At 47.4% G+C, this 25,727-nt stretch overlaps 1 protein-coding gene across 1 annotated transcript in view; it reads left to right on the top strand.

Annotated features, from left to right (window-relative positions):
• Positions 1–25,727, top strand: part of PTDSS1 (phosphatidylserine synthase 1) — a 71,294-nt gene that overhangs the window by 40,288 nt on the left and 5,279 nt on the right. The window contains exons 6-14 of the mRNA XM_077270929.1: positions 1,525–1,649; positions 3,115–3,273; positions 11,130–11,281; positions 11,811–11,952; positions 14,484–14,596; positions 15,567–15,632; positions 20,411–20,510; positions 22,151–22,219; positions 23,365–23,431. Of these exons, the coding sequence (XP_077127044.1) occupies positions 1,525–1,649; positions 3,115–3,273; positions 11,130–11,281; positions 11,811–11,952; positions 14,484–14,596; positions 15,567–15,632; positions 20,411–20,510; positions 22,151–22,219; positions 23,365–23,431 (993 nt within the window). The remainder of the gene's footprint in view (positions 1–1,524; positions 1,650–3,114; positions 3,274–11,129; positions 11,282–11,810; positions 11,953–14,483; positions 14,597–15,566; positions 15,633–20,410; positions 20,511–22,150; positions 22,220–23,364; positions 23,432–25,727) is intronic.

The raw sequence follows: 25,727 nt of genomic DNA, 5'->3' as shown, positions 1-25,727 counted from the left end.
TGCCGTCACTCTCCGCTCTCGCCCTCTGCTGTCGCTCTCGGCTCTGGCCCTCTGGCGTCGCTCTCGGCACTGGCCCTCTGGCGTCGCTCTCGGCTCTGGCCCTCTGGCGTCGCTCTCGGCTCTGGCCCTCTGGCGTCGCTCTCGGCTCTAGCCCTCTGGCATCGCTCTCGGCTCTGGCCCTCTGGCGTCGCTCTCGGCTCTGGCCCTCTGGCGTCGCTCTCGGCTCTGGCCCTCTGCCGTCGCTCTCGGCTCTGGCCCTCTGCCGTCGCTCTCGGCTCTGGCCCTCTGCCGTCGCTCTGGCCCTCTGCCGTCGCTCTCGGCTCTGGCCCTCTGCTGTCGCTCTCAGCTCTGGCCCTCTGCCGTCGCTCTCGGCTCTGGCCCTCTGCCGTCGCTCTCGGCTCTGGCCCTCTGCCGTCGCTCTCGGCTCTGGCCCTCTGCCGTCGCTCTGGCCCTCTGCCGTCGCTCTCGGCTCTGGCCCTCTGCCGTCGCTCTCGGCTCTGGCCCTCTGGCGTCGCTCTGGCCCTCTGCCGTCGCTCTCGGCTCTGGCCCTCTGCCGTCGCTCTGGCCCTCTGCCGTCGCTCTCGGCTCTGGCCCTCTGCCGTCGCTCTCCCCTCTCGCCCTCTGCCGTCGCTCTCCGCTCTCGCCCTCTGCAGTCGCTCTCCGCTCTCGCCCTCTGCCGTCGCTCTCCGCTCTCGCCCTCTGCCGCCGCTCTCGCCCTCTGTGTGTGTGTGCAGTGTGTCAGTGATTAAAGTTAAGGGGTTGTTCAATTTGTATAAACATTCTATTAAAAGTTGTAGTGGTTATAAAAAAAAAAAATTAAATTTGCCCTGGTCTCTGGCTGCAGTGCTGAAATCCCGTTGACGGCACTGCAGCTAATCAATGATTTCAGCAGCTTTGAGTGGCCTGTGCAGAGCCGATGAGGTCAGTGATTGACCTCAGCTCTGTTGACGTGATGTCAGTGCTGCGGCTAGACAGAGACTTGGAGGGGAGCTGGCACCGGATCTGGGGTGAGTGAGTAATATTCGAGTTGTGTTTTTTTTTGTTTTTTTTTTATAATTACCTCAACTTATATTTGAGAGGTTTTTTTGGCAGTGAATAAACTGCTTAAGATGTTGGAAGCAAAAACAATTTAACAAGCTTTAAGGGTCTGAGTGACTGACAATTATGATTGCTGGACGACTGTCGGATTATTGGTCTTGTGGGGAGTTCCTGCAATGCCATGGTGCGTACTTACCAAAGATGGTGCAAGGAAGGACGGTCGGTGAGGAAACAGCAGGGTTGGGGCTGCCCAAGGATTGTATGCATGGTGAGGGCAGTGTAATGGGGGACACCTCCAGAGATCTTGTGGTGTCCACGCCTCAATGAGTTGGAGCTGCCTCGACAAGACCATTTTACCCACACAATATTAGGCAGGTGGTTTTGCTGTAATATCTGTACATGTGCATTCTCTATAAAATACTTCTTTTTTTACTGCCTTTCGTAACATTTTTCTTTTAATCTTTTTTTGCACATTTTGTCTTCTAGGCCTCAGTGTCCTTTATTTCCTATTTTTAGTATTTCTGCTCTTCCTGAACTTAGAGCAGGTGAAAGCGGTGATGTACTGGCTGGATCCAAACCTGCGCTATGCCACCAGAGAAGCTGATATTATGGTGGGGAATCGTCACAATCAAGTGTGTTGTCTGTCTCTTGCATGTAAAGGGAACCTGTCAGAAAGATGAACTCCCCCTAAATCATTTATACAATTGAGTAGCCCTTTAAAAGATAAAGATAAGCCATTTGAACCTATTATGACTGCACTGGGAGGTGACGATGCACTTACAGCGCCTTATCCTCGCACTGTATTTTTTTTATCTAGAAGCACCCTCCCGTGTCTGATTGACAGATCGTTTCCTCTGGTTTATGGCCTCTTTGCTGTCAATCAGCCATGAGGAGGTGCTGCTAGGTTGGACATACAGCGTGGGGCTGAGAAGCTGTAAGTGCATAGTCACTTCCCAATGCTCTTCCAGAACTTAAGAATGTGATTTCTCGGTGCTGGAGTAGTGCTATAGGGTCATGATACGATAAACTGGCTTATCCTTTGAAGGCCTACAGACTAATTAATGGTTTCTGACAGTTTCCCTAAAGATGTTAACTTTATTAGAAAACCCTTTTTTTTTTTTTCTTTTTTTTTACCTTATGAAATTCTGCTATAGTGTGAGATGGTTCCACTTCAGAATTTAACCACATCCGTTTTATTACTCAGCAGCTTTTAATCATTTACGCGACCATTTATAGTTTATGTTATAGAATTGCAATGTAGCCGTAAATATCAGATGATATACTTTTTTGAATGGACTTATAGACTTGAAAGTCCGAGTCTCATATCCTTTACAAAAGAAATTGGTTCATGCCGCGATTTCCTTTTTTAATGCACAGCTTTGGTCCGTGAAAATAGTCGCTCGTTACACTGACCCATTGAATACCATTAGTCTGAGTGCATTTTAGTTTATTTCCAGACAACGCTCAGACCGAAAATAAAGAGTGTGAGAGCTCAGGAAACCTAGTATATTCAGACTCCGCCGCCCATCCTGACTGACAGCTGCAGCTTGCTCTGATCAGTGGGAGATCTCAGCATGGAGGAGACACATTGAGGAGCTGCTCATCAGGCTAGATCAGTGTTTCCCAAACGCCAGTCTTCACGGTCCCCACAGGTCATGTTTTCAGGATTTCCATAGTGTTGCACAGGTGAGAGAATTCCTGAGGGCTTGATGAAACTTCAACCACCTGTGCAATACTAAGGAAATCCTGAGAACATGACCTGTGGGGTCCGTGAGGACTGGAGTTTGGGAAACACTGGGCTAGATGAATGAAGATTTAGTTGAAAGTCTTAACAGGATTATACAACCATTCTTGCATGAATTTCTAAAGTAAGCACACTAGTCTCATCGGGTCCAAGAGATCTGTTTACTATGTACGCAGTTTGTTTTGTAAAATCCAGGCAACGTTTGGGATCCAATCATCCAAAGGACTTTACATACCGCCATCTACTTTATTTGAAAAAATATTTCCATTAGAAAAAAAAAATAATAGTATACATAATGGTTGTATCTTGTTTTTTTTTTTTTTTTTTTTCAGGAATATGCAATTAATTGCCATGTAATCACCTGGGAACGAATCCTCAGCCACTTTGATATCTTCGCTTTTGGCCATTTCTGGGGCTGGTCCATGAAGGCCTTACTGATCCGCAGCTATGGCCTCTGCTGGACCATTAGCATCACGTGGGAGCTGACAGAGGTACGTGCTCCACAGCTGCTTGGAAAGTTCTGTTAGATGCTACTATATGGAATAGCAGAGACTAGGACGTAAGACTACACTCCCTGTCAGAAGTTATGTCGCTTATCCATGTTATGTAAATAAAAGCTTATAACCTCACGTTAAGGCTCTGTGCGCACGTTGCGGATTTCCTGCAGATCCGCAGCGTTTTTTACCGTCCAGAAACGCTGCAGATCCGCAAGTGATTTACAGTACAATGTAAATCAATGAAAAAAAAATGCTGCGCTGATGGGGTGGAAAATTCCGTGCGGAAACGCTGTGGATTAAAAGAAGGACCATGTCACTTCTTTTGTGCGGATCTGCAGAGTTTCTGCACCCATTCCATTATAGAAATCCGCAGGGGTAAAAAACGCATGAAATCCGCACAAAATCCACATAAAAAACGCATCAAATCCGCACCTGCGTTTTCTGCCAAGAGATGCAGAATCCGCACAAAAAATTCCAGAGGCAAATCCGCAATGTGTGCACATAGCCTTAATTTGTATAAATTATTCTTTCTCCTTCGCCTCATTGGGGGACACAGACCGTGGGTGTATGCTGCTGCCACTAGGAAGCTGACACTAAGGCTACTTTCACACTTATCCGTCGGGCCGACGTACCGACGGACGCTGTGAATAACTGCAAGACGTGGGCAGCGGATGCAGTTTTACAACGCATCCACTGCCCATTATGCAGTCCGGGGAGGAGGGGGCGGAGTTTCGGCCGCGCATGCGCGGTCAAAAATGGCGGACGCGACGCACAAAAAAGCGTTACATGGAACTTTTTTTGTGCCGACGGTCCGCCAAAACACGACGCATCCGTCGCACGACGGATGCAACGTGTGGAAATGCGTCGCTAATGCAAGTCTATGGAGAAAAAACGCATCCTGCGGGCAACTTTGCAGGATGCGTTTTTTTCCACAGAACGACGCATAGCGACTGTCTGCAAAAGACGGAAGTGTGAAAGAGGCCTAAGTGATACAAAGAAAGTTCGCTCCTCCCCTGCAGTATACACCCTCCTGCTGGCTCTCAGCTAACCAGTTCTTGCTTAGTGTCTGTAGGAGGCACACGGACTGGTCTGCTATTCAGACCCAAAACTCTTTATTATTTTATTTTTACCTTTTACATTTTTTATTTTATTTTTTTCACGGATGAATGGGGCGACGGATCCTTTCAAGGTTCCGATCTCCCCCCAAACCATCAACAGGCGAGCACGGAGAGTGTCGCCTCTCCGTATCCTCTCCTGCGACGTGGGAAGCCACTGCCTGGGCTGATTCTTAGGGGCGACGGGTCCCATCAAGGGCACCGATCTCCCCGCACCATCAACAGACGAGCACATGGGAGTGTCGCCTCCACGTACCCTCTTCTGCAGCCAGGCCTAATGCCGGACAATGGGCCCTGTCCACCCTGGGGCTGAACTCCGTGGATGTACAGAGGCCCCTCTCTATGGCGTCCGAGCGGCCCCCACTGTCCCACCACTGTAAAGGCGAATGGCAGAAGGAGGCGGACGGTTCCTCTCCACCTCCCTAACAAAGGGATGATGGATTGAGGTTTATCCCTCTATCCCTGCACCGTCCACGCTGCAGTACCTGACCTGCAGTCATCCGCGGCGGCTCCATGCAGGGACGCACACCGATGGTGAGTGGATCCTGTCAGCGGTGGGCTCCTTGCTCACAGGCAGTCTCCGCTTCCCTGTGGCCCACCTCCCTGAGGTAACGCTCCGGCCGTCTGCAAAAATTTAGCCCCCGGCTTCGGCCGATGTGTAGGCCGCACCCCGGAAGCGCACTGTGGTGCCCTAAGGCGGCTCTGCCTGCCTTTCTGGCTCTTCTCGCCTGGCACAGAAGCGCTCAGTTTTCTCGGCCTGCAACGCCCCTCACTTCTTCCGATGGTATCGCTTCCGCTGGCTGCAGAAATTTAGGCCCCGGCTTGGGCCTATTCATGGAAGTCTCGAGGCTTCGCCCACATCGTGTCTGTGGCTCCGCCCCCGAATTGGCGCGTCTCGCTCTCTGCAAGATTTTATCACCTCTGCAACTCCCGATGGCCATCTTGGTCCACCTGGCCAGCTCACACAGGGGCGACGACTTTGCATTAAAGGGGCACAACGACTCTGCAACATGACTGGTCTTAACATGACCAGTATTCCCTGGTCTTAAAGGCACATGACCAGTATTCCCTGGTCCTAAAAGCACATGACTAGTATTCCCTGGTCTTGCAGGCACATGACAAGTATTCCCTGGTCTTACAGGCGCATGACCAGTATTCCCTGGTCTTACAGGCGCATGACCAGTATTCCCTGGTCTTACAGGCGCATGACCAGTATTCCCTGGTCTTAAAGGCGCATGACTAGTATTCCCTGGTCTTAGAAGGCACACGACCAGTATTCCCTGTTCTAAAAGGCACATGACCAGTATTCCCTGGTCTTCAAGGCACATGACCAAAGCTCAGGAGCCCTCCGCCGCTGATCCCAGTTTATCCCAGAGTACCTAGTTCCCTCAGTTGACTTCGTCACTGACCGCAATCCATGGTTTCTCTGACCAAGAGATTGAATCCCTCCATGATCCCTCTGTAGCTCGGAGTGCTCGCAGGACCGATATACATGGTCCCTCTCCTACATGGGAGCCGTTGGCTAGCAGGGGCCGCGAGTATTCTAGAAACGTACAGGCTTCTAGAAAACGGAAGTTTTCATTTCCTGATCTCTCTCCCCAAGGGTTTACTGAGAACGAGACTCTGAATATGGATCGGATATTGCCTTGGACCTGGACTTGCCAGAGCTTCAGTAAAGGATGAACTTGCCTATTTATATCATCAACCAATCTCTGTACATTGACGAGGACTCCGGTTCTGCTCTAGACTACGCAGTGTCCCTCATAAGGAGACTAAACTCCCTCGTAGAGCATTTGCCATTCAGTCCGGATAAGCGATTCACTGGACAGAAGCCTCTATGGGGAATGCCATGCCTGGTCTGATTTTTAAGGGCGACGGGTCCTTTAAAGGGCACCGATCTCCCCACACCATCAATAGACGAGCACACGGAGTGTCGCCTCCATGTATCCTCTTCTGCATCCAGGCCTAACGCCAGACCACCAGCCCTGTCCACCCGGAGACCTGAACTCTGTGGATGTACAGAGGCACCCTTTTTGGCGTCCGAGCACCCCCCTCTGCATCACCACTATTTAGCAGATAATGCAAAAAGGCGGACAATCCCTCTCCACTTCCCTGTTAAGAGGATGGTGGATCGAGGGTTCCTAATTTTTAACTCTGCACCGTCAAAACAGCGGCGATGGCAAGAGATGATGACCTGCTGGATGCAGCCGCGTATTCTGCCACTTGGCAGATTAACTGGGTAGAATCTCCTGTGGTATACCTAGCAGTATCCCTGCCCGATGTATTATCAATTAAAAATACCACGGACGGTCAGCAAATCTGGTTCGTTGCGGCTTCGGGTTCAGCGCTCTACCCTCCCTAGCCGCCGCATGGGTTGCTAGAGCAATGGTCTCCTGGCTGGAGACATTAACTACTTCGATTCACACCAGTAACCTTTTCCCGAAGACAGTACAACTGGCCAATCAAATGTAATTCTCCCTCGAGACAAGGTCATGGCCCTTCAACAGGGAGCTCGGGCACTTGATCACTCATCGCCTCATTTCATTCGATTTGCTAGGAGGGTTCTGAGTAAAAATGGTGACGACAATGGAAGCAGTTTCTTACGCTCCGCTCGTTTTCAGCAAGTCAAACATACTTTCAGATGGTAGTCTCTGAGCTCCTCTTTCATCCAGGGTCTTTCTCCCGGTGTATTGGTTATTAGTAACTACCAATGCCAGTCTTCTTCTCCCGATCATTGCTCTGGAGATCCGAACAGTAGTACTACAGCAGGTCCACTGCCTTCTGGTGGGTCACCCCATCTGAATTCAATTGGATAATGCCACGGCTGTGCCATACGTCAATCATCTAGCAGGTACCCATGGTCAGGCGCCATGGCCGAGGTACCTCACATTCTCTGATGGTCCGAGATCTATCATTCGGTGATCTCGGCAGTACATATCCCAGGAGTAGAACTCTGAGCGGCAAACATATTCAGCCGTCAGGGTTCCACCTCAAGTGAGTGGGAACTTCACCCGGAAGTCTTCCATCAGATCTGCCTTCACTGGAGCTCTCCAGTTGTAAATCGGATGGCGTCCAGACTGAACGCCAATGTTCTCGAGTTCGTGGTTCGACCTCGAGATCCAAGAGCCATCGCACTGCATGCTCTGGTTCTTCCGTGGTACCAGTTTCCATAACTCCCCTTCCCCTTTCAGAAGCAGAAAGGGCCCCAGTGATCCTCGGAGATCCGCACTGACCATGTCAGTGTTTTGTTTGTGGAGCTAGTATCTTTCTGCCATATTGCAACAAAACTGCAAGTAGGGACTTACTCGCAGGGAGTTTTCACACGTAGTTCTTCCCTATCGCATACCGTTAGATCATTGGGACCTTAATGGTCCTGGGAGTCTTACAGTAGACTCCTTTTGATCCGGACAGACTTTACTATCAGGGAAGGTCGCCCTTTTTTCTCTGCGACATCCTCATCCTGATGAGTCTTCTGAGCTAGCTGCTCTGTTCTTTCGGACTTTTTTCCCTTATTACCTTCAAGGCAAGGTTGTCCTCCGGCCATCCCCGTCCCTTGTTACCAAGGTGGTATTGTATTACCACTGTTATGAGGGCATCGTTTTTCCCTCATCTCTTTCAGCACCAGTCCACAAAATGGAATGAGTTCCCCATATTCTGGACGAAGTGAGTGCTCTGAGTAGGTATGTCTCAAGGACGGCGTCCTTCCGAAGGCTTCCTGACGTTTACAGAAAGGGTTTAGCCGTTTCATCTGCCATGTTAGCCTGGTGGATTCGTTTCACCATCCAGGAGTCCTTCCGTGTTAGATGTCAGCCTATCTCCCTGCCTATCGAGGGTTCTAGGCACCAGGCGTCGGCAAAGCATGCCTGCAAGCTTGCGGATTCATCCAGTCTGCATGCATTCTTGAAGCACTATAATTTCCACACTTCCACAGATGTGAGTCTGGGCAGGCGGACTCTGCTGGCCGCGGTGGCACACTTGTAAGTAGCTGTTACACAGTTCCTGATCTGATGTTGTTCCCACCCAGGGACTGCTTCGGGACGTCCCACGGTCTGTGTCCCCTAATGAGGCGAAGGAGAAATAGGGATTTTTGTGTACTCACCGTAAAATCCTTTTCTCCCAGCCATTCATTGGGGGACACAGCTCCCACCATGTTATTAGCTTATGCTTGTTTTATAATCTGACATGCTATACTCTCATATATAATGTGACATGTTATACGCTCATATATTGTTATTGATCTCCTACTGCTTTTTCACCGAACTGGTTAGTTGAGAGCAAGCCGGAGGGTGTACACTGCAGGGTAGAAGCTAAGTTTCTTTGTATCACTTAGTGTCAGCCTCCTAGTGGCAGCAGCATACACCCACGGTCTGTGTCCCCCAATGAATGGCTCGGAGAAAAGGATTTTATGGTGAGTACACAAAAATCCCTATTTTGGAAGCTGAAACCCTCCGAAATGTGGTTTAGGTTAAGAAAATAAATTGGCATCAATGCAGAAATATTGATCAGTTAATGGACACAGAATGGTCAGATTCTGGCAAGACAAAAGTTTTGTCGCCTGGTCATATAATGCACCCAATCCTAGTTTACATCCTCACTTGTTCTCTGTAAATGATCTGTTAATTAGTGTGTGTGTATTAAAAGAAACCCAGCGCCCCAGACCTTCACTTGAACTGCAACTTGAGCTCTGACAACATGCCAAAAATCCACCCTGCGACCAAAGCCTGGATTATCAAGAAACTGAAGACCAGATCCACTGCAGAGGTGGCTGGCACCTTTAATGTGTCTCAGCGTCAAGTACAAAGAATTTAAAAAAAGATTTGAAGAGACAGGAGATGTTTGACAAGCCCGGGTCTGGCAGACCCCGCAAGACAACTGCTCAGGAGGAACGTTTGTTGGTTAGAAAATCCAAAGGAAGCCCCTCTTCCACTGCAGCAGAGCTCCAACAGCTGTCAACTAGAACAGTTTGTAGGATTCTGTCTCGAAATGGCCTCCATGGTTGAATCAGTGCCCAGAAGCCAGCACTAAACAAAAGGCAAATAAAAAACTGTGTGGCATTTGCAAAGTCCCACAGCCTGCTAAACAGATGGACGCTGGAAAAGTGGCAGAAGGTGGATTTCTCTGATGAATCTTCAGTAGAATTACACCACAGCCGCCGCAAATACTGCAGGAGACCTAATGGAGCCCGTATGGATCCAAAATACACCCAGAAAACAGTTACATTTGGTGGTGGAAAGATCATGGTCTGGGGTTACATTCAGTATGGGGGTGTGCGAAACATTTGCAAGGTGGAAGGCAATATCAATAGCCTAAAATATCAAGAAGTATTAGCTACCTCTTACATTCCAAATCATAATAGGGGTCAAATTCTGCAGCAGGATGGTGCTCCATCTCATACATCCATCTCTACAACAAAGTTCCTCCAGGCAAAAAAGATCAAGGTGCTCAAGGACTGGCCAGCCCAGTCACCAGACATGAACATCATTGAGCATTTTTGGGGTAGGATGAAAGAGGAAGCTTGGAAGACGAAACCAAAGAATCTAGGTGAACTCTGGGAGGCATGTAAGACTGCATTCTTTGCTATTCCTGATGACTTCATTAATAAATTGCATGAATCATTGTTGAACCGCATGGATGCAGTCCTTCAAGCTCACACAAAATATTAAATATGACTCTAATAGCACCACAACTTCATTCACCAATGTTATGCAACATATATTTGTATTTTAAGTTAATTATTTGTTTGAATATCACATTACTTTCTGTGGGCGACAAAACTTTTGTCTTGCCAAAATCTGACCATTCTGTGTCCAATAACTGATCAATATTTCTGCATTGATGCCAATTTAGTTTCTTAACCTAAACCACATTTCGGAGGGTTTCAGCTTTCAAAAGAATAATTTATACAACTAATGAATGAATTTAACGTCAGGTTATAAGCTTTTATTTACATAACATGGATAAGCGACATAACTTCTGTCAGGGAGTGTATGTTCACACAGAGTTTATGATGTTCAAAACTCATTTTTGGGGGGAGCTTTTGGAGAAGTTTTTCGGCTCCTGAAGCAGTTTTCACCTATGGTCACACAGAGTTTATTAAGGAGTTTTTTGAGCAGAAACTTTGCGAGAACTCTCCACATCTCAAAAGTTTCTGCTCTGATTACTCAGAAAAAAGACTCTGTGTGTACTTGGCATAGAAGAGTTTTAGAACGATTTTTTTTTTTTTTTTTTCCTGAAGTGTTTTTTTTGCAGTCTTCTGATTGGGCAGTGCCTAGATTAGAGCAGATTTCTACAGTAGTTGCTTCAAAGAAGTGACATGCACTTTTTTCCTGCATCGTTAAATCCTCAATTTGAAGAAAATAGCTCAAAAATTGAATAGGAAGAAGTCGTCCAAGCATTTTTTGAGGAGGATTTGTAGCTGATTTGCTCCAAATAAACCTCCCCAAAAATCTATGTCAACATAACTTTTTAAAGGGGTGTCTACTTGGAGGTGTCTGTTATGGGGATGCAGCAGCTGTGATCTCTCTCCATCCAGACACTATGGAGAGTCTTCTTCCATGGGGTGAAGTCATATGGTGGAGACCTCCGATCTCGGCTGGTGCACTAATCTGGATCTAGTGTCATAGATACTTGGATTACAAAGGATCATACATGGACTTATCTGATTCCATGAGGGTCTTTTCTGTGGCTTTGTTCTTGTAACCTGTTCTCTCCTTCTTCTTCTTCTTCTTCCTTCAGCTGTTTTTCATGCACCTTCTTCCTAATTTTGCTGAATGTTGGTGGGACCAAGTTATCCTGGACATCCTTTTATGTAATGGAGGCGGCATCCTTCTGGGCATGGTGGTCTGTCGCTTTTTGGAGATGAGATCTTATCACTGGGCAAGTTTCAAGTAGGTGCAACTCCGGGGGAAGCCTTTTTGTCTGCGCATTTACATGTCTGCTGTTATTAAAGTGCACCGTCACTGACACATGTCCCCCCGTGTTGCTGTGGGGTCAGAAGAAGGCGCTGGCCATGCTATCCTCAGCTTCATGCTCCTTAGGAGATATGTAAAGTACAAATATATCAGAGTATTTTGTGCCTGTTTAAGGGGTTTTCCATTTCTTCCCAGGTAGGGTATGAAAAATAAAGAAAAAGTCTATGCGCCCCTCCTGGAACAGTGACATTTCCCTACTCCTTCACACTTACTACTGTCCCCCGAAGGTCTTGCAGCATCAACATCCAGAGGGGGCGTCACGTGACCATAATCAGCAGTAGATTGGCTGCAGCGGTCACGTTCCGCCCTTCCCAGATGCTGATTCTCCGAGACTGGCGGGGGACACTGCAGTACGTGCAGAGGAGCGGTGCTCCAGGAGCTGGTATAGGAATTTTTTATGGAACGCTCAGTGTCCTCCAATATTTGCCTGTTTTTTCTCATTTAGGGACATTCACACGACCAGTGGGAAAATAAAGAGGGCCATGTTACAATTTACCCCAGCCAGCTGGATCTACGTGCGTTGGTTCGACCCTAAATCCTCATTTCAGAGAGTGACTGGAGTCTATCTGTTCATGATCATCTGGCAGGTAAGGGCGTCCGTCTGTCGGTGGCTCTTACTGATTGTGACCGTGTTACCAGTACAGCGCTCCTTCTGGTCACAATATTATCCACTTACAATGAGCTTTGCTGCTCCATATTCACAAAAATCCATATCCAATGCTACAGAAAGTCCGGAAACCAGAGGACCCATCCAGTCTACAAGGGGCCATATACTGGTAAAATGCCCGGATTGCTGCCCTGCACGTCCTGATTGGCTGCTCGGTAATATTTGGAATTGTCATACACGTGTATAGAGAGTGTCAGATAAGCAGCCCCCTCTCTGTTCCCTCAGAGGTCCTGTTCCTGAGATGGGTACATATCCCATTGGGGGATTTGCATCTATCAGACATTTGTGGCCTATTTGCAGGATACGTCCGCTCTGGGAATGCCCATTGGGGATCTCAACAGTACCGGCCACTTCCAATGGTCGCCTCCATGTTAATATAGCAACTGGGGCCTAAAGCGTTACAGCCTTATTCTATAGAAACCAGCGCAGGAAGACGTCTCTGTGGTGTCCGACGCCCCGTACAGTCACCAATGGATATCACATCCCGATCCTCTAGGAAGCCGGTGCCCGACTCGGACCCTGAAATGTAGCGAGACCCCGTTCACTCTATGTATGCAGAGCGTCTGTGACTCTGCCAGGGGTTCTGTCTGAATCCCAAAAAAATGGATGGAGCCCTAAACTGCAGTGACACAAAGGGAGCTCAGATGGACTCCATTTGTTTATCTTTTTAGATAGGCACAAAATCTAGCCGGTTACATTCTTATGCCAGTCTGAAAAAAATATCTCCTAGAACAAAGGTGTGAAATCCCCGATCATGGTGCATAGGACCGCGCTCCAATATCTCCAGTGTACGGCCCTGGTCTCTGGATTTATGGGTATCTCAGAAATTGGCCCCCCACTGATCAGCAAAATATAACTTCTACTGAGGACAAGTGACAAACTGACCCTATAAGCCCCAAACTTAGTCTGTTCTCCCATCATGGATGCTAAACATATACACAGGGCTCCATTCACCCCACAGAGGTTAATAATGTGTCCGCATGGCTTCTGTCAGCGTACTGCAAAGAAAAGGTAAGAAACCGCATAGTAGACTACGCTTTCCCATGGAAAATTACACAGTAAATAAGTCTATGCTTTTATGCCGTGGGGCCGCGACAGACAACGTGTATAATGACAGATGTGGGGTGGACAGGCCCTAATGGGTCAATGAAGGACTGAAGTGATGGACATTATTTACAACCAAAAATATTACCTTTCCATCGCTTGCAACTACCTGAGCTGTATCGGGAAGCTTTACCTTTTACACAGACTTGTCAGACAACGTCATCTGTGGGGGATCTGTGCCTTGCGGCCCTCCAACCATGGTTCCTAGAAGGAAGAGCCTACAATTTACCTTCTGACTCTAGATTTCCAAGTCTGTAGTCCTCATCTACCAATCATTACCACACAAGCTGCGGCGGGCAGTGAGGAGATGGTTCGGAGGGTCCTGCCTCCTTCATTCTAGTAATTGGAGAGGGTCACGGAGCACAGACCCCCTCTGATGACATGGCCGAGGTGACCCTCCCCTGTAAGGAGCCCTTATAGGTTACATATTTGCTATTTGACGACTGTAGAAGGAAAGCATCTCGGACCGGTTTTTGTCCATCGTCAGCCATCATTTACAGTTTACATGTATTTATAATTGAATGGAAAAGTTAATAAAGTTTGTTAAAAAAAAAACCAACAACTTGTTTTGGCACCGCATCTGAACTCTGATCGGCTGCAGCGGTTATGTGAGCTGTTGACGTGAGCTAAGACACCGAGACCTAAAAAGGAGGGTGAGCACCCGCTATGGGATTTGTTTTTTGCTTTCTTGTATGTGGAAAACTGCTTATTTTATTGTTTGTATATGTTTATTAAGCCTATGAACACTTTAGGCTGGGACTTTAGGCCACAACGCACACAGATTTATAATGATGTTCCTCCTCGTCTCTGTGACTTTGATTCCTTTCCTAAAATCCTGATGCTTCACTTTACCAAGAAAACCTTCTGGCAGTGAATACGGCGCCGGCTCTGGCTGCAATGCACGGCGTGCGGCCTAAGATGGAAGTGAAAATGGCTGCGTCACCGCGAAACCGCTGGACTTTCTGCCGCTTGCATGGTGCAGTTGCGGCAACTTGAGGATGGAGATGCGGCGATACGATGTGGCACCACTACGCTGCGAAGTTGGGTCGCACAACCAAAGGCAGCCTCACGTTTTGTACAGTGAAGCATCAGGAAAGAAGTCGCAGACACATGAAGGAAAACCATCCTCTGTGTTCTTATTAAAGGGATCTTTTTGGTAACCAGAGACTATCATGAAGTGAGGAGAGAAGGTGCGGGCAGACAGATGGGAAACCCATCGGAGGGGCAGATGCGACACCCTGGGGGCTTTCATGTCCTGGATGATAAGATTCCGTGTTCTCGCTGCGCTCGTTCCCGTACACCGGGGATCACATGAAAGTCTTTTCCTTGTTTTCTTTCCCCCTGCAGCTGACGGAGCTGAATACTTTCTTCCTGAAGCACATCTTTGTGTTCCAAGCCAGTCACCCGCTCAGCTGGTGCCGGATTCTCTTCATTGGGATCATCACGGCTCCGACAGTCAGGTAATGGGCGAGATGGATCGTAAATGTATCGCTTCTTACAGGCTTCACCTCCCCGACCTACAGGTCATGAAATGACCAGATCAGACCTTAATTTATGAAAGCTTTTGTCCAGATGTATCCTCAGAACAGGACAACCATATCCGATCAGTGGGAATCAAGAATAGGAGCTGTTCTGCAGCACCCGGCAGCAGCGACTATGTCATTAATGGGAAAAATGCTGGAAACCCCTTTTCTAGCACTATGGAATGCAAAGTGTGCTAATTTTCTTTAATGAGACTCTATTACAAAAATTATTTTTACCCCCCAAAAAATGCATGCATTTAAGTAAGAAAAAAAAAAATGTGTCCCCAAAAGTGAACAACTAATATTTCTTTCTTCCGAAAAACTGTAGTGACCAATCCAAAGTGTCAGACAGATAAAAGCCCCCAGGGGGCTCATGACCACCTCATTCTAGAGTCCTTTGGGGTCCGATCTCCTGGACCTCAATGGATCAAAAATCTTGGTAATGATGTGCATGTGCTCCAAGTCATCATTTTGACGGGGATCTTGTGATGGAGATTTATTGATAGTGATGAGCGAATATACTCGTTACTCGAGATTTCCTGAGCATGCTCGGGGGTCCTCCGAGTATTTTTTAGTGCTCAGAGATTTAGTTTTCATCGCCGCAGCTGAATGATTTACATCTGTTAGCCAGCATAAGTACATGTGGGGGTTGCCTGGTTGCTAGGGAATCCCCACATGTAATCACCCTGGCTAATAGCTGTAAATCGTTCAGCTGCGGCAAGAAAAACTAAATCTCCGAGCACTAAAAAATACTCGGAGGACCCCCGAGCGTGCTCAGGAAATCTCGAGTAACGAGCATATTCGCTCATCACTATTTATTGACTCTTCCGTTGCTATTTTCCAGTTTTACCCCTTGTACCCCTGCTATATACCTCCAGCTTACCCTCCATCCTCCTCTGTTTTACAGGCAGTACTACGCATATCTTACAGATACACAGTGCAAAAGAGTCGGTACCCAGTGCTGGGTGTTCGGGTGAGTAGCATCGTTGCATTGAGCTGTATGGATGAGGTGACAACCAGGCATTGCCATTTCTCTGGTTCATTTGGTTTGTTACTTGCAGTCAGTAGGCCGTTAGTAGGTGGAGGCAGGAGGGGGATGGCTTGGCCCTGACCAGACATGTTGTCAGTGAGCTCATTACATCATATGATTGAATCTACTGCTTTCCTAACCTCAGATTCACTCACCGTGAATTATGATTTAAAGGGGTATCCTCATCTCCATGTTCGTATCCTAATATATAGTAGGTGTAGTCAGAATAATAATGGTAGCAACTATCTCCAGTTAAAAATGTAGTATAGTTCTTCTGATTCGCTAGGTCACTTCCCTCATGTGCAGGGCATTGCAGTAGCTTAGGTATCCATGGTTATGACCGCTGACGATAACTGTTAATATCTGAATGGTCATAACCATGGATACCTAAGCTACTGCAATGCCTGCACATGGGGTAAGTGACCTAGCGAATCAGAAGAACTATACTACATTTCTAATAGGAGGTATTTGCTAATATTACTGAAAATAAATATATATTTCATATTGGGATAGGATCTTGGAGATGGGAGTGCCCCTTTAACACCCACTTAAGAAGTACCTGCTCTCTTAACATCCCTATGAATATTAAAGTCAGCCAAACCGACTACTTTTAGCCCACCCATTTAGGGAAGAATCATTTTGTTCTCTCGTGAGTTAAACCCTTTCTGCCCTTGGACGGAATAGTACATCCGAGGGCAGAACCCCCGCTTTGAGGTGGGCTCCGGTGGTGAGTCTGCATCAAAGCCGGGACATGTCAGCTGTTTTGTACAGCTGACATGTGCCCGCAATAGTGGCGGGTGGAATCACGATCCACCCGCGCCTATTAACTAGTTAAATGCTGCTGTCAAACTCTGACAGCGGCATTTAACAAGCGCTTCCGGCCATCCGGCTGCAAATGCGTGCATTGGAGACCCCGGTCACGTGATCGGGGGTCATCAGTGCGTCGGCATAACAACCAGAGGTCTCCTCTCATTTTTTTTTTGTCGCTTAAAATGCAATAATGGGCGATCAAAAGAACTTATCTGCACCAAAATGGTATCACTAAAAATGGCAGCTCGGTACACAAAAAAAAACCCTCAGCCCACCCCAGATCATGAAAAATGGAGACGCTACAGGTATTGGAAAATTGCGCAATTTTTTTTTTTTTTTAGAAAAGTTTAGAATTTTTTCCACCACTTAGATAAAAAAGAACCTAGACATGTTTGGTGTCTATGGACTCGTAATGACCTGGAGAATCACAATGACAGGTCAGTTTTAGCATTCAGTGAACCTAGCAAAAAAGCCAAACAAAAAACAAGTGTGGGATTGCACTTTTTTGGCAATTTCACCGCACTTGGAATTTTCTTCCTGTTTTCTAGTACATGACATGGTAAAGCCAATGGTGTCATTCAAAATTACAACTCGTCCCACAAAAAATAAGCCCTCACATGGCCAAATTGACGGAAAAATAAAGAAATTATGGCTCTGGGAAGGAGGGGAGCGAAAAACTAAAACGAAAATACCCTGGGTCAATAAGGGTTTAAACTGCCGCCTGAGATGTCTGAAACTACAGATTTTTGATAGCAAGGATAGTACAGTCTGCAGTGTTAGGCCTCCAAACCGCGATGGACCTTAGTAAGCAGGGAGTCCACTACTGAGATATTGATGTTTGAGGCGGTGGCCAGATGTAAGCTGTGGAGCTGGTAAAGCACGACTTTGTAGTGAATGATCTCAATAGTGGACAACGCCTATGAAGTTACTGGCTTCTGTCCGGATTCGCCCGTTCGGGTCTGAAGACGAGTCCAGAAAAGCTTTAGATGTAAGAGAAGCCGTGACACCAGTGCGATCCCAACCAAAGCTAGGACATGGACGAACAGTAAGAGCCATCATCTGCCAACACTCAAAGCTTCGGGAAGGCAAAAATCTACTGAGAGTCACATCCATGGTCCAAAAGTGACTTGAGGTAAAGTTCTGAGAGAAGGGGACAACTCAATAGGGACATGGCACCTACAGCCCAGTGTGGCAGTGTGAGACTGACATTGTTCTGCTGCTTCGGGAACTCGAACTTGTCAGTGTCTAAGGACCCATAGACTGAACCTGAGATAGAGATACCGGCCACTTTGTATGGAGGGATAGAGAAATCGGCCACTGTGTATGGAGGGATAGAGAAACCGGCCACTGTGTATGGGGGGATAGAGAAACCGGCCACTGTGTATGGGGGATAGAGAAACCGGCCACTGTGTATGGGGGATAGAGAAACCGGCCACTGTGTATGGGGGGATAGAGAAACCGGCCACTGTGTATGGGGGATAGAGAAACCGGCCACTGTGTATGGGGGATAGAGAAACCGGCCACTGTGTATGGGGGATAGAGAAACCGGACACTGTGTATGGAGGGATAGAGAAACCGGCCACTGTGTATGGGGGGATAGAGAAACCGGCCACTGTGTATGGGGGATAGAGAAACCGGCCACTGTGTATGGAGGGATAGAGAAACCGGCCACTGTGTATAGAGGGATAGAGAAACCGGCCACTGTGTATGGGGGATAGAGAAACCGGCCACTGTGTATGGGGGATAGAGAAACCGGCCACTGTGTATAGAGGGATAGAGAAACCGGCCACTGTGTATGGGGGGGATAGAGAAACCGGCCACTGTGTATGGGGGGATAGAGAAACCGGCCACTGTGTATGGGGGATAGAGAAACCGGACACTGTGTATGGGGGATAGAGATACCGGCCACTGTGTATGGAGGGATAGAGAAACCGGCCACTGTGTATAGAGGGATAGAGAAACCGGCCACTGTGTATGGGGGATAGAGAAACCGGCCACTGTGTATGGGGGATAGAGAAACCGGCCACTGTGTATAGAGGGATAGAGAAACCGGCCACTGTGTATGGGGGGATAGAGAAACCGGACACTGTGTATGGGGGATAGAGAAACCGGCCACTGTGTATGGGGGATAGAGAAACCGGCCACTGTGTATGGGGGGATAGAGAAACCGGCCACTGTGTATGGAGGGATAGAGAAACCGGCCACTGTGTATGGGGGGGATAGAGAAACCGGCCACTGTGTATGGGGGGATAGAGAAACCGGCCACTGTGTATGGGGGGATAGAGAAACCGGCCACTGTGTATGGAGGGATAGAGAAACCGGCCACTATATATGGGGGGATAGAGAAACCGGCCACTGTGTATAGAGGGATAGAGAAACCGGCAACTGTGTATGGGGGATAGAGAAAACGGCCACTGTGTATGGGGGATAGAGAAACCAGCCACTGTGTATAGGGGGATAGAGAAACCGGCCACTGTGTTTGGGGGGATAGAGAAACCGGCCACTGTGTATGGGGGGATAGCGAAACCGGACACTGTGTATGGGGGATAGAGAAACCGGACACTGTGTATGGAGGGATAGAGAAACCGGCCACTGTATATGGGGGGATAGATAAACCGGCCTCTGTGTATAGAGGGATAGAGAAACCGGCCACTGTGTATGGGGGGATAGAGAAACCGGCCACTGTGTATGGAGGGATAGAGAAACCGGCCACTGTATATGGGGGGATAGAGAAACCGGCCACTGTGTATAGAGGGATAGAGAAACCGGCAACTGTGTATGGGGGATAGAGAAAACGGCCACTGTGTATGGGGGATAGAGAAACCGGCCACTGTGTATAGAGGGATAGAGAAACCGGACACTGTGTATGGGGGGATAGAGAAACCGGCCACTGTGTATGGGGGGATAGAGAAACCGGCCACTGTGTATGGGGGGATAGAGAAACCGGCCACTGTGTATAGAGGGATAGAGAAACCGGCCACTGTGTATGGGGGGATAGAGAAACCGGCCACTGTGTATGGGGGATAGAGAAACCGGCCACTGTGTATAGAGGGATAGAGAAACCGGACACTGTGTATGGGGGGATAGAGAAACCGGCCACTGTGTATGGGGGGATAGAGAAACCAGCCACTGTGTATGGGGGGATAGAGAAACCGGCCACTGTGTATGGGGGATAGAGAAACCGGCCACTGTGTATAGAGGGATAGAGAAACCGGCCACTGTGTATGGGGGGATAGAGAAACCGGCCACTGTGTATGGGGGATAGAGAAACCGGACACTGTGTATGGGGGATAGAGAAACCGGACACTGTGTATGGAGGGATAGAGAAACCGGCCACTGTATATGGGGGGATAGAGAAACCGGCCACTGTGTATAGAGGGATAGAGAAACCGGCCACTGTGTATGGGGGGGATAGAGAAACTGGCCACTGTGTAGGGGGGGGATAGAGAAACCGGCCACTGTGTATGGGGGGATAGAGAAACCGGACACTGTGTATGGGGGATAGAGAAACCGGACACTGTGTATGACCTTACAGGGCAAGCGCTCCTCACAGAAGATGCTCTTCTCTTCGGGACCCCGTGTTACGAGGTACAGCGTAGCGACGCCTACCTACCACAATCTCAGGGCATGCTGGGAGGTGTAGTTCTCCCAGAGCTGGAGTGCACTTGAGCTGTAGACACTGGATATTTGTGTAAATGGCAATGTCTTCCACATACTTGTTGTCACCCAGTTATTGGAAATAGGAGGGCAGAACTGGTTAAAATCCACTTCTGTCTTCTTAGCTCTGGAGCAGTCCTGAGATGTTGGTCATTAAGAGGTTAATATATTAGGGCCATATCTATTAATGAAGAGACGGCTACAAACTTAACATGTAAAATGTCCTCCTGAGTCAGTGATCTGTTATTTTACAGAGCAATCGCCTTCCTAGAAGCCATCGTGTGTATTAAGTTTGGGCAGGACCTGTTCTCCAAGACCCATCTGCTGTACGTGGTGCTGTGGCTCCTGTGTGTGGTAGGTCGTCCAGCTGATGTGTATGGAATGGCATAGAATTGTACTAAATACTACACGTATACATGCCCTAAGGCCAGGATACGGCCCCCCTCTGGAATTCCTGGCAGCTTCACATCAGTATTGATCATGACTCGGAAAGGGAGCATCCCCCTCTGCTATATCTCAACCAGTGCTGTGTGTGAAGGGGGCTGGCTCTCTCGTTATAGTAGCCAAGCCAGCCCCCTTGTGTCACAGCTGACGTGGCCTGGCGCGTACATGTCATCCTGCAGAGAGCAATGATTTGCTGCATTGGTCACGTGTGTAGACGGCATATGACAACCGCAATGCAGGAAGCCGAGACCGTTTAGTTATCTAAGCGGCTATACAGTGGCTTAGCTTTATCTCACCTGGGGGGGCAAATGCCATTTAAACTAATGCCAGAATTTCTCCCTTTTTTGTCATCCGCCTCCCAAAAAAATTGAAGAAAAAAAATGATGAAAAAGTTTAAAAGTTAATTTTCCAAGAAAAGCAAAACAACACAGAGCTGTATGGAAGGAAAATCTTGGCAGAAAGGGGTTAAACACGAGGAGTTTCACTTTTTTGATCTAGATCTGTCCTCATTATGTGCTCACAGTCCTCCGCTGACCCCATGTCATCTTGTCTGCCTTTACAGCAGCTGCCTGGCACTGGTCGCTTCACTGCTAATTCCCAGTGATGTTTTCTCATCCTGGGGACAGGATGACGTGATCTTATATAATCCTATAACTTCCACCGAATCACATAAAATAAAGGACAGAATGTTTATCAAAATAGGTTTTACACTTTATTAATAGACCATTATTAACACAACTACAAAAGACCAAACCATAAAAGAAACATAAAAAGAAAATGGGAAAATGGACAGTTACCAGATTAATAAGTAATAGGGGCATAGGAATGTAGTCCTCACAGATTACAGAAACATGGAGTTTATCCCTGGGAGACATTAATGTGAAGAGTTAGGAGACCCCCCTGCATTATCGCTCATATAATATGAAAAATCAACTGAAACTAAGCTGAAGCCTGTACCCACCATGTGCCATCATGGATAAAATCCACATTTCCAAGTACCCCGACGCACGTTTCGCGTGCAGCTTCTTCAGGTGGTACTGTGCAGTGTCATTAGACAATTTGTATTGTAATTTGTATTATCTGGTTGTGCCAAACCAGGTAATAAAATTGCCTGTGCTCATTTTCCTTTTATTTTAATTTTACCATTTTTTTTTTTTTTTTTTTTTTTTTTTTTAAATGGTTTTGTCTTTTGTAGTTGTTTTAATACTGTAATTGTCTGCAAATAAAATTTAAGCATATATTTTTGGAAAAAAAATTGTACTTTATTTTATGTGATTTAGTGATAGTTATAGGATTATGTATTGTTTTTTTTCGTATCACCAAAATGTAAGTTAAATTAGGTTATTTTGAACATGGGTTTAATTTTCCAGTTTTGGCTCATAATGGGATCTTAACCTTCATTTCCCACCTTTCCTCTTCTGGTGTCTCTATATAAAATTGATTTTTTTCCTCGTCAGTAGTGTTGTCCTTGGAGAATGTATGGCATTTTTGTGACTATTGTCGGGTCGCTATTGTGGATACTAAATGTGTTTTCTTGATGTCTGTTGCAGGCGATTACAACGTTCCTCTGCCTCTATGGGATGGTGTGGTACGCCGATCACTGTGGACAGAGGCAGAAGGTAGCGATACCATGGCAGGGGATTATATCAGCTGGCGATCCGATGCACTTTAGGCCATTTACACTTGATAACATTAATAGTAATGTTCTGGGGAAGGTAGAAGTATAAGGACAGACGCAGGCTGTGCTGCACAGCCGGCACTTACCTTCTGGCATCAGCGACCAGAGCTAGCTCCAATCACTACTGTTTTAATATTTAAAGGGTTTGTTCACTACTTGGACAACCCATTCTTAAATGCTGTAGTCCCCCATGTAAAATAAAACTAAAAACCTTGTAGTCTCCTTCCACACCAGCTCCAGGTCTCGTTATGATCGCCATCTTAGCACCGCAGCCGCTGATGAGCTGATTGACTCACACTTCCGTCGGACGTCCAAGTTTTGTCGGAGGGAAGTGTGAGCACCCCAGCCCTTTAGTGGTTGCTGATTGGCTGCGTAACAATCATCACGAGACCCCGTGCCCCAACATTGCTGGAACTGCATCAGTAGAAAGAGGGGGGGGAAACTGAAACTTTTTTCTTAGGTTTTTTTTTTTCTTTTTGCAGTCAAAAATTACAATATGAAGTGATCAAAGTATTGTTTGTACCCCATAATTGTATCAGTAAAAGCTAGAGCTCGCGCCACAAATAACGGCTCCATCAACAGAAATAAAGTTATGGATCTCCGAAGTCGCGAGACGAGACACATTTTCATTTTTGCAAAAGTTATAAAATCCAAGCTGTGGTCTCACTGCGATGGCGCTGATCTGAAGAATCAAGTCACCGGGTGGTTTTACCGCACAGTCAGCGCTATAAAAACAGATGTTGTCACCATTTCACCTCTTTTGGAATTTTATTTGTGATTTTTCATTACTTTATGCCATAAAACAAATGTGTCCTTTAGATCTATATCTTGGCAAGTCCTCATACAGCTATATGAATGGGGAAAAAAAAAAAACGGTAAAAGGGGGGAAAAAATAGGATAAGGCAAAAAAGAAAATTTGGCTCCAACATGATGGGGCTCACCAGGCATCCATGGGTCGTCCGAGGCAAAGTCCAGCACTGCCGACGGGAACTTAGGGACATCCGGATGCATCTTGTGGACGTTTCTGGTCTCTTCTACTCCTTTATAGGGTTCTGTCTCTGACATTTCTTTATTTCTTCTCTCCAGAGCTATTCTGAGTGTGAGGACAGCACGTATAACACCGATGTTCCCTGGCATCACATAGAGAAGACAGGTAGGTGATACTTAAAGGGGTATTCTCATTTTCAAGATCCTATCCCAATATGCAGTAGGTGTAATAATAATATTAGTATTATTTATTATTATAGCGCCATTTATTCCATGGAGCTTTACATGTGAGGAGGGGTATACATAATAAAAACAAGTACAATAATCTTATCAATACAAATCACAACTGGTACAGGAGGAGAGAGGACCCTGCCCGCGAGGGCTCACAATCTACAAGGCATGGATGAGGATACAGTAGGTGAGGGCAGAGCTGGTTGTGCAGCGGTTTGGTCGATCGGTGGTTACTGCAGGTTTTAGGCTTGTCGGAAGAGGTGGGTCTTCAGGTTCTTTTTGAAGGTTTTGATGGTGGGTGAGAGTCTGATATGTTGTGGTAGAGAGTTCCAGTGTATGGGGGGATGCACCGGAGAAATCTTGTATGCGATTGTGGGAAGAGGAGATAAGAAGGGAGTAGAGAAGGAGATCTTGTGAGGATCGAGGGTTGTGTGCAGGAAACTACCGGGAGACGAGGTCACAGATGTATGGAGGAGACAGGTTGTGGATGGCTTTGTACGTCATGGTTAGGCTTTTGTACTGGAGTCTCTGGGTAATGGGGAGCCAGTGCCGGGATTGACAGAGGGGAGAGGCCGGGGAATAGCGGGGGCACAGGTGGATTAGTCTGGCAGCAGAGTTTAGAATAGATTGGAGGGGTGCGAGAGTGTTCAAGGGGAGGCCACAGAGCAGGAGGTTACAGTAGTCGAGGCGGGAGATGATGAGGGCATGGACTAGGGTTTTTGCAGATTCTTGGTTGAGGAATGTACAGATCCGTGAAATATTTTTGAGTTGAAGTCGGCAGGAAGTGGAAAGTGCTTGGATATGTGGTTTGAAGGAGAGATCAGTGTCAAGGATTACCCCGAGGCAGCGAGCTTGTGGGACTGGGGAGAGTGGGCAACCATTTACTCTAATGGATAGGTCCGTTGGGGGGGTCACGTGAGATGGGGGAAAGATGATGAAGTCTGTTTTGTCCATGTTAAGTTTTAGAAATCTAGCGGAGAAGGAGGATGAAATAGCGGACAGACATAGAGGGATTCTGGTTAGTAGGGTGGTGATATCTGGTCCAGAGATGTAGATCTGTGTGTCATCAGCATAGAGGTGATACTGAAAGCCGTGAGATTCTATGAGCTGTCCGAGGCCGAAGGTGTAGATGGAGAAGAGCAGGGGCCCTAGGACTGAACCTTGTGGGACTCCGACAGATAGGGGGCGAGGTGGTGTGTGAGTGGGAGACGCTGAATGTCTGGTCTGTTAGGTATGACAAGATCCAGGATAGGGCAAAGCCAGAGGACAGGTCCAAGAGGAGGACGGAGTAGTGTCGCTTGCTCTTGCCGGTAAACCCCTTCCCGACCTGTGACGCCACAGAGGCGTCATGAAAGTTGGTGCCAATCCGACCTGTGACGCCTATGTGGCGTCATGAAGGGATCGCGTCCCTGCAGATCGGGTGAAAGGGTTAACTCCAATTTCACCCGATTTGCAGGGACAGGGTCAGTGGTACTTTAGCCCAGGGGGGTGGCTTCACCCCCCTGTGGCTACGATCGCTCTGATTGGCTGTTTCACTTTCAACAGCCTATCAGAGCGATTTGTAATATTTCACCTATGAAAATGGTGAAATATTACAATCCAGCCATGGCCGATGCTGCAATATCATCGGCCATGGCTGGAAACCCTTATCTGCCCCCCCACAGCCACCGATGTCCTCCGTCCTGTGCTCCGCTCCCCTCCGTCCGCATGCGCCCGCCGAATCTGCTGGCCGGCAGATTCGTTCCAGGTACATTTTGATCACTGTGATAAAACCTATCACAGTGATCAAAATAAAAAAAATTGTAAATGAACACCCCCTTTATCACCCCCATAGGTAGGGAGAATAATAAAAATAAAGAAAGTATATTTACTTTTATTTTTCCACTAGGGATAGGGTTAGAACTAGGGTTAGGGTTAGAATTAGGGTTAGAATTAGGCTATGTGCACACGGTACGGATTTGGCTGCGGATCCGCGGCGGATTGGCCGCTGCGGATTCGTAGCAGTTTTCCATCAGGTTTACAGTACCATGTAAACCTATAGAAAACCAAATCCGCTGTGCCCATGGTGCGGAAAATACCGCGCGGCAACGCTGCATTGTATTTTCCACAGCATGTCAATTCTTTGTGCGGATTCCGCAGCGTTTTACACCTGTTCCTCAATAGGAATCCGCAGGTGAAATCCGAACAAAAAAACACTGTAAATCCGCAGGTAAAACGCAGTGCATTTTACC

Source organism: Ranitomeya variabilis, chromosome 6, assembly GCF_051348905.1.
Source record: "Ranitomeya variabilis isolate aRanVar5 chromosome 6, aRanVar5.hap1, whole genome shotgun sequence".
NCBI classification, from domain to species: domain Eukaryota; kingdom Metazoa; phylum Chordata; class Amphibia; order Anura; family Dendrobatidae; genus Ranitomeya; species Ranitomeya variabilis.
The sequence above is the reverse complement of the archived record's forward strand: the minus strand, read 5'-3'. Positions and strand labels throughout refer to the sequence as shown.